We start from the raw sequence: 9,599 nt of genomic DNA on the forward strand, positions 1-9,599 counted from the left end.
ATGCGTAATATGTTTGCTGCTGCTACCAAAAGCTTTGTTAAGCAAGTTGGTGATGGAGGTCGACTAGTTCCTGTTCGTAGTCTCAGTGAAGCAGATAAATATCAACCCCTCGGCCTTGTTCTCAAGAAGAAAAACTGTTTTCTTTCCAAAAAGTCCAAATTTGTTTCAACACCATTCAGCCTAAAAGACATTCTTCAAGGAGAGAAAGAAATTTCAGCTGGTAAGCGTGTTTTTTTTAAAACTTATCAATGCATATAACATATTATTATTACTATTTTATAATAATAATAAATAGTATTATACTAATATTATTAGTATTATTATACCAGAATTACTATTTATTGTTGTTTATATTACAAATGCTATATGCTAATTGTCAGAGGCATAACTGAATGAATGGAAAACCGTATAGCATTTGACTGTATGAAAGATAATAGCCTAAACTTTCATAATGAGAAATCAAACAGATGCTGCAAATATAAACAAGCAGAATAGAAAAAGAACCCTTAAATGTTTACATTTAAAACATTATATCAAATGTTTCAATGTTGAGGAATAAATTTTAGGAACTCCTAAGTACTTTTTATGATTAAAAAATGACTTCACTGTTCAGCGTGATCTCAAAGTAAATTCCTTTTAAATGTGTTGGCATATAGCACCTGTCAATTATTTGCAGTGTGATCCTAAGTACATTTGCTCAGAAGCAAGTCTCACTGGGTACAGTGGAACTTCCTGTTTAGGATTTCAGCTTTAATATTATATTATAGCATGTCATGGTTTTAATGTCAACTTCTGTTAAACATTTACATTTGGAAAAGGGTGAGATCACTGCATGACAAAGCTGTTTCCCCCACTGGCTGCACTCTCCAGTTACTTGTGGTGTGGAGCTCTCCAGAGCTATCGTTTTCAATAACATGACAGAGGTATCATTAGAGCTCTCCAGAAATGCATTATCCATGTCTTTGTCCTCATAGGCACTGTTTGCAGAGAGTACATATTAGAGTCCCTGTGATAACAGCTGCATACGTAGTCCGATGTTACAGATAAGGACCTTACAGTGCAATCTTATGAATGTCTACTCAGACGTAAGTCCCGTTGCATTCAGTGGGGCTTACTCCCAGGAAAGCATGTTGTATAGGATTGTAGCCATAGCTGAATTTGTTTAAACACATACGCAGAGTACAACTTCAGTAGCCTGCTACGTTTAGGACATAGGTGGTATTGGATTATCCAAGATACACTAAGGTGGCTGTCTCCCAATTATGTAACTCCCTCTCTCTGAAAGATTCCTGAAATCCATGCCTGATAGACTGAACATCTTCTGAAAGAGTTCTAAAAAGAACTGGCTTTACCATGGTTAGTGTTAAACTGCAAGTGAGTTGAGGGCTTGTAATAAAACTGTGGTAAAATTTTATGGTGTCATTAATTTTTTTGTGCATTTAAATTGTTACCTTTCCTGCTGAGCCTTTGAGATGGGGCAAATTATAAAAATAAATTAATAGGATTTGTATAACTGACAGTCCAATCTCATCTGGGCTGCTGCACTGTGGTACAGTGGTGCAAAAATGGCCACCCGCGGGGCTAGGGATGCAGCCGGAGGTCTCCTTTGGGTAAGGGAATATCAGTTCCTTTACCCTGTGTCAGAACCAGACAGTCCCTATGGGGTTACTTGGAGCTGCATCAGCTCCATAGCTGGGCCAGATTAGAGTAGTCCATGTAGGGCAGTCAGGTGAGGGAGGGAGGATAGGATTTGGCAGCAGCTTTCTTCACATTTCAGCAAGCAACTTTTCCCTCCACAGGTATTTCATCCTACCAGTTACTGAATTATGAAGACAAATCAGATGTAACAACACTCAATGGTAGACATGGAAATCACCTCATAACTTCTGCTGGGGTCAATATTGCTGGATCAGATTCTCTAGCAGTGAAGGCTTCATTTGGCATTGTAACTAAACATGAAGTTGAAGTACCAGTTTTACTCAGACAACTTACCAGTAGGTTAGTATTATCTTTTTACTACTTTTCTATTCCTTTGCTACTCTGTAGCTGTACTTTGCAAATTAGCCCTGAAACACACTTGGGTATTTCACGAATGCAACATTTTTGGCCCAATCTTATCATAGGGCTGCCCTGCCAGAACTCAGCAGTGCAGCCTGACTTACAGTGTTGCAAAATGCAGTGCAACAAGTGGCAATGGCTGTGTGGCAGCAGCCCTCTTGGCACTGGTAAATCAGAGGTGGGGGCAGGCCTTGGGCAAGTAGAGGCAGGGTGGGCCTGGGGCATTTTGGGGGAAGAACCAGGGGTGGGGAAGGATAGATCTAGCAGCAATTGTGCACACTGGATCTTATCCCCTCTTTTTAAAAAGTCCCCTCCCCATTCCTCTCCTTAGACATATGCCACCAAAAGTGACCACCCTGAAGAATGCAGCACACGCTCTGGTGGCATTAGTGTGTCATCAGGGCAGGGGGGAGGTTAGATAGGATTGGGCTGTAGGTCAATTATTTTCTCTTTATTTTAGAAGAATTAACTATGAACACTGCCTTGTTCGTCAATCACGTGAAAGTAAGAGGACAGTTCTTTGTGTGGTTATGGAAAGTATCCGAACGACACGACAGTGTTCACTTTCTGTGCATGCTGGCATGAGGGGCGACACAATGAGGGTAAGCATTTTTAACTAGGTTACTTATGGATAGTGAAAAGTGAACTGGTGGATTTAAATACATTTAACTCTATGTTGCCTTGTTATCCATGTATATTAACAATCCTCTGTCCAAGAAATAATGAAAGAGGAAGTGATTTACATAGGAGACATTCAGGAGTATGGTTCTTACTTCATATGCACTTATGTGTGGTTTCTCTTGGATTCATCAGTTCAGTATTTTGCTGTTTTTATTGTTGCATTTCAGTGGTTCCAAACTCTCTGGGAGTGTTTGGGCTGCTGTAAGTGCTTACAGGGGAGGGGCGACGGCAGCAGTGGGATGTCTGGGATTGCACCGCCGCCATAGATAAAACGGCTTTTTTTACACTTACTGTGGGTTGCTGTGGCCCTCTGGAGAGTGCAGGCTCCCTGCACCCTCCTCTGCAGACCTCCCTGCTCTTCAGAACAGCTAAAAAATGCAGTCACAACCCACTTCGGGTTTGCGTCACAAAACCAGAAGTGGGTCTCAATCACATTTTTTTGGTAATTTTGAGCAGCTGAGAAGCCTGCAGAGGGGGCTGTGGGCTCTCCACACCCTCTGGAGAGCCATAACAACCCTCAGTAAGTGTAACAAAAGCCCGTTAGTCCCTGGCGGCAGCACAATCCCAGAGGTCAAATTGCCATTCTTGCCCCACCACTTAAGGGGACAGCTTCCCAAGCTGGGGCATCATGACGCCCTGGTTTGGGAACCTCTGCTGTATTTTTAAAAAAGGTAGACAATTTAGGGCCCAAATGTATCCAACTTTCCAGCACTGGTGCAGCTGCATTGTAGCCCTGAGGTAAGGGAACAAATGTTTCCATATCTTGAAGAGGCCTCTGTGATTGCCTCCCCACCACAGGATGCAGTGCACACCCCATTGGCATAGCTGCACCGGCACTGAAAAATTGGATATGCCCTCAGTAAAGAGATTTAGTTTAAATAAACAAATAAAAAGAAATAAAAGGGGGTCCTATCAATGTAAGTTAACTCTTAAGAGAGTTCATTTTGTACATACACAGGGCTGTGAATAACTTTTATCTGACTTGCACCTTAGTTTTGATATTACACTTACTGTTGTAAAGAAACTGAGAAATCCTATTTTCAGTAGAATTCCACGGCAATAATAGTGGTAGTGTTGGTGGTGGTTCTTCGTTAGCTGCGTTTGACTTTAAATTTAGGAGTTATACCAAATGTCCAGATGTGATGTTTTCTAGCAGTTAATTTATTGTGTATTTTTATTCGAAATGTTTTCATTTTCAAGATGTATATCAATATAATACTTTTTTCTTTTAAAACACAGTTTCACATTATTGATGACCATAATTATAAGGGACGCGACAAAGCTATTGTCTTTCCTGCACATACAACTATTGCATTTAGTGTGTTTGAGCTTTATATTCACTTAGATGGTAATTTTGGTAAGTCATCTCCTTATTTTGCAATTATGATTGCCACTGTTTGTAAAAGGTGATGCAATAAAGCAGGGGTGCCCAAACCCCTGCCTGGGGGTCACTTGTGGTCCTTGGGGGCTTCCAATCCAGCCTGTGGGGAGTCCTCAAGTCTCCAATGAGCCTCTGGCCCTCTGGAGACCTGCTGGAGCCTGTGCTGGCCTGACGCAACTACTCTCAGTGTGACGACGACTGTTTGACCTCTTACCTGAGCTGTGGGACGAGGGCTTCCTCCACTACTTGCTGTTTCACGTGATGCAGCAGTGGCAGCAAAGTAAAGGCTGGCCTTGCTTTGTGCAAGGCCTTTTATAGGCCTTGAGCTGTTGCAAGACCTCCATTCATTCATATAAGTTCCATCTCTAATATATTCATTTATGTAAATTTATTCAAATTTTAAATAGTAAATTAATTCTTTTTTTCCCCAGCCCCCGACACAGTGTCAGAGAGATGATGTGGCCCTCCTGCCAAAATGTTTGTACACCCCTGTACTAAAGCAACACAATTACACTTATTGTTAAAGCTTGTTCTTCTATTTTGCCACCCATCACCTGCAGTCGTATTACATAACTGTTCCTTAGCGTGTGCTTGGTGTTGACAGTGTACTAAGTGGCACTTCGATACTTTATTCCTGCAATCCTATACACACTGTCCTGGGAGTAAATTATGCAATTGAATACAATGGAATTTATTTCTGAATAACCTTGTATAGGATTGCACTACAAATCAGTCAGAGAGGGTTGCACCAAACAGCTGATTCTATATTGAATAACAGACACTAGACCAGAGCTTGCAGCTGCAAGCTTTGTAACATAATGGAACAGGGATTTGAAGCCTGGATCACTTTCCTTAACACTGTGCAACTCTTACAATTGAACGACGTGCTGGGAGTTAGGGTAGGCTTAGGCTGCCTAGCAGATAGGAATGATCATAAACTACTAAACATGTTTATGGATAAATTTAATACTTGTCTTCATAACATGCCTGCTTTCTGCCACTACCCATTTGACACCAATACATGAACAGCCACATGCAACTGTTGTGTGGCATGTGATTAGTACATCATACCAGTGGGTGGCTTTACATGTTCACCTTAGAATTGCAAAATAGATAGTTATATGGATCCCAACTGCACCTGGCGGAATGATGGTTTACATCCGACTGTGTATTCCAGTAAGGGTGCATATCTGCATTGATCCTGGTTGCAGGGTTCTCAGTCCGTCAAGAAGTCTGTGCTTGGAAGTTTCAATCCAGTTGCATCCAAATTTCCCTTACTAGATAAGCATGATTGTGTTTTATTTGAAGTTGCATCTCTTCCTAATAGCAATTTAATATAACCTTTCTATTAAAGTTACCAACCAAAATAACTTTTTGCAATAAATGTGTTTTGAAATTGTACAGCTTCTGAATATCACTGTTTCAAATAGTTTCTCTGTTATGTGTTTTTCCCCCCAGAACTCTGTGTCACTCCAGAATCAAAAGGAGGATTTGAAAAAGAGCCATCAACATCATTTTCCCTAACGAAATTAAAGAATACTCTGTTTTATCGAAGTATGATGCTTGATATTTATGAGCATTGTGCTAACGGATCTGGTTTGCAGTTTATTTAATTGATGATTGGTGTATAAGGTCATGCTTTGAACAGCACTGAGAACATTAAATTATAATTTTGCACCAGAGCAATACCAGCATGGCTGTTACCCAGTCTAATTAAAACAATAGCAGAGTTTTCAAAATACGTGTGGTGCATCAATTTTTAATTGTAGTGAACATCATAATGATGTTACTTAATATAAAAATGTCTTTTAAAATTGTTTTAATTGCTGATCCTATCCATATTAATTGTATTATTATATTTAGTAAGCTCTGAATTCCTTTTAAAATGTACAGCAATAATATTGCTCTTTCTATGAAATGGCAATATTACAGTATTTTAATTGTTGCATATCCCAGTGCTTGTGATCTCTGCTACAAAATGTAGGACCCCATCCTGGTAGGGGTCATATGTACATGGAAGAAATTTTATATTTGCATATTTCTAGCTGAATGAGAAACTGTATGCAAATATATGAACAGCCACAACTAGAATTTAATAGTCTAATCCTAACAAATCTCCCCTCCCCCACTGATGGAGCTGTGCCAACACAGCACATGCTGTATCCTGCGAGGGATAGTCTTGGACGCCTCTTCAAGGTAAGGGAACATTTATTCCCTGACCTTGGGGTAAGCCTCCACTTCCCTAATAGGTCTATTCGGACCTGTGCAAGCTCTTCAGCTGGTGCAACTCTGAGTGAACCTGACGTGATGGATTGAAGCTGGGAAGGGGAATAGGGTATTGGTGGAGCTGCTGCCACTAGTAACTGCTCACATCCAGCCTTCAGCACACTCACATCCCTGCCCTGTCCTCATCCCATTCTTCCTGTCTGCCCCCCACATCATTGTACCAGTGCTGGGGCATCCTTGCAGCCTGCTATCAGGTGCTCTTGCTTTTTCCAGCAGTGTGGCCCAGTTGCACACAATAGGACATCACATTTTGTGATGCAGGAAAGTCTACTGCGCTGCTGGAATGTGAGTTCTTATAGAGAGGCAGCCTATTAGGATTAGGCCCTTAGTGCTAGTGCTGATCAGATGTTAAGAGGAGTGGGTGGTTGGATTTAGTTCACATCTGCTCCCAGCTAGAATATACAGTATGTATGCACACAATTGGATCAGGGTCATAAGGTATAGTAAGTGCTCTAGTTGTTGCTGGGTAATATTACGTTGCCACAAGACTCTTAGGCCCTAGTCTCACCTAGTCCACATTATACGCGTAGATTGTTTCTTGTCACTGAATGATTCTAAGGTGAAAGGCCTCAGGGTCACTCAAGAATTTTGAAGTAGAACTACTTGTACAAGCCATCATAAATGTCATGTGTGAATGATACAGGGGAACTGCATACGGGTACTTTCTTTTGAGAAAATTACAACAACATTGATCGTAAATGTAAAATGTGAACAAGCCCAAACAGTGTATTTCTAAGGTCAGAACCTGGATCAGAAAAAATATCCAGAAACTGTTCTTGAAGCACTGGTGTTCCCCGGGACACACACACACAAAATACTACGTTTTTCAAGCACCTGAATGCTGGTGTAAAGTGGCCCCTCCCCCTCACCTGCAGAGCCATTAGGAGCAGAGAGAGCGAAGCAGAGATGCCTCTGCCTCTGAATGGCTGTGCAGGTGAGGGGAGGGGCCATTTTACTCCAGCATTCAAGCACTTGAAATACTTAGCGTTTTGCCCCCCCCAGGAAAGCAAGTGTCTTGAAGCGCAGATTCTGAAAATTTCTAGTCAGCAAAGCAATGCTCTGCAATTGTCAGATGCTTATGTTCACTTTACAAGATGATTTATGATAAAAATAGAAGGGTTAGAACTAGCAGCTAAAAGATGATGGAGCCCTCCATGTTGAATAAGTAAAACAATATTATCAGTCCACATGGCTTACGTATGAACTTATTAGAATCATAGTTCTATTACTGTAGATTCAGGACTGCAGAAGCAGTCTGTATTATTCTCAGTGGGTAGCAATATAATGTGCCATTTAGAAGTTAGCAATATTTCTTGTGTGTCTCTTTTCTTTTTTACAGACAAAAGGGTAATGAATATCATTGCTCATCCAGATAATAATTACTTAGATGACCTTTTTGCAGACTACTACGAAAAAGCTGCAAGCATAACGGACATCTCTGCAAACTATCTCCAAGATGGGACTCATATACGAGTGAATTTACTCAATAACAACATCCCCAAAGGTCCTTGCTCCTTGTGTGGAATGGGGAGTTGTAGAAGGGAAACAGTCTATGGTTGTCTGGAGTGTTCTTCTAATGGACAGAAGTTTGTACGCCTGCATGCGGTGCCTTGTTTTGATCTATGGCACAAGAGAGTGAAATAAAAAAGTCTTCTCCATGCCTTGCTGTAGATTTAGGTATGATTGTGCCACAGACTTCCTAGGGAGTTGTGATTGTGGAAGCCTAAAATATGGCGCCACAAATGTTTTCTCTCCTTTCATGTTTTGAAAGCAATATTTTTTTCTGCAATGTAAATGATCACAATTCAGGTCTATCTTCATAGACTCACTTGGCAAATGTTTTGTTTTTGGATAATGCTTTCTAATTGTGTAATTCATACTAGCTAGTGCATAGGTCTTTAGTTAGAATGTCAAAATAGCATTTTTTAAAACAATCTCTACATGTTTTCAATGAATGTACTGAGAAAGTTGTGTACAGTATTTGTAAGAGTAACACAGAAACGCTTGCTTTTCTGTAACAAAGAATGTGTTTTACCTTAACTACACCATAGCATGATACTAAGAAAACAGTTGAATTATTTATTGATGGCATAAATACTTAATTGAAGTATCAGATTAAGAACATGTTTGTGTTTGCTCTGTTTAAAGATACATTCAGAGGACAATCCTATGCCTGTTTACTCAGAAGTAAGGCCACTGTGATCAATAGGACTTATACTCAGGAAACTATTATAACAGTGTTTCTCAAACTGTGTATTGGGACTTATTAGGTGGGTCGTGAGCCAATTTCATTCATTTCAACATTTTATTTTTAATATGTTAGACTTGAGGCTACCATAGTATGTAATTGCATTTGGGGAAATGTAACAGATCTGTACTTTTAACAGGATACTGTGAAGATGCTTTTAACAATGATAGTAAATGGAACTTACTCCTGGGTAAGTGTAGGTAGGATTGCAGCCTAGGATTGTTAAAAATTGTCCTGCTTGATAATGTCACTTCCTGTCATGACATCACTTCCAGTGGGTCCTGACAGATTCTCATTCTAAAAAGTGGGTCCCGGTGCTAAAGGAGTGAGAACCATTGTATTATAGGATTGCAGACATAGATAAAAGCTAGTTAGACATTTATATTTATATTTGCCAATGTCTCTCTGCTTACCTCTCTCTCTCATCCAATATTTATCGTATGTGCAAATTCAGTTTGTTTTTAACATGTTGGAGTTGCTATTTTTGGTGCCTTTTCATGTGTTTGAAAACAATATGTTTTGCAATAAAAAAATATAATTTTAGAGAAAACAAGCAGTTTCTTGTATCCACTTAGATATCTGACCAAGTGTAATATTTACAGTAGAGTTTAAGATCACTGAGAAATAGCCATTAGGTGGCACTGTCCACTGCTGTGCTCAAAATTACATGTTAAAACTGGCATTGCTGGAGGCTTCTAGAGTAGCTGCCAAATATTTATTTGCTTATGCATTTGTAAAAATAGAAGTGATTTATCTTTTTTCCTCTTTGGAAATATAGCACAGCCATACACCCTAGATTCCCTTTTGATTCTGACTTTGTCAGTTCCATTAACACACATGATGGTGGAGACCTACATTAGCACTGCCTTGTGGCTACATCCAGTTATGGAAAAGGCTTCAGGAGTCAACCTCGAGGAAAAATCTGGAGCCGGAGTCCCTGAGGCA

At 40.1% G+C, this 9,599-nt stretch overlaps 1 protein-coding gene across 1 annotated transcript; it reads left to right on the forward strand.

Annotated features, from left to right (window-relative positions):
- PJVK (pejvakin) lies at window positions 1-8,050 on the forward strand. Its single transcript, XM_066611161.1, has 6 exons — window positions 1-220; window positions 1,800-1,998; window positions 2,519-2,660; window positions 3,979-4,096; window positions 5,579-5,674; window positions 7,746-8,050. Exons 1-6 carry the CDS (start codon window positions 1-3, stop codon window positions 8,048-8,050), a joined length of 1,080 nt encoding a protein of 359 aa, XP_066467258.1.
- The last annotated feature ends 1,549 nt before the right edge of the window (window positions 8,051-9,599 follow it).

This window comes from Tiliqua scincoides, chromosome 1, assembly GCF_035046505.1.
Source record: "Tiliqua scincoides isolate rTilSci1 chromosome 1, rTilSci1.hap2, whole genome shotgun sequence".
Taxonomy (NCBI): Eukaryota; Metazoa; Chordata; class Lepidosauria; order Squamata; family Scincidae; genus Tiliqua; species Tiliqua scincoides.

What these genes read in the sequence shown, in the direction of transcription:
- PJVK (XM_066611161.1), top strand. Translation starts at nt 1, where the DNA reads ATGCGTAATATGTTTGCTGCTGCTACCAAAAGCTTTGTTAAGCAAGTT. An exon ending in AGAGAAAGAAATTTCAGCTG is followed by an intron (nt 221 to 1,799) that starts GTAAGCGTGTTT and finishes TTCCCTCCACAG; the next exon opens with GTATTTCATCCTACCAGTTA. An exon ending in TGAGGGGCGACACAATGAGG is followed by an intron (nt 2,661 to 3,978) that starts GTAAGCATTTTT and finishes TTTAAAACACAG; the next exon opens with TTTCACATTATTGATGACCA.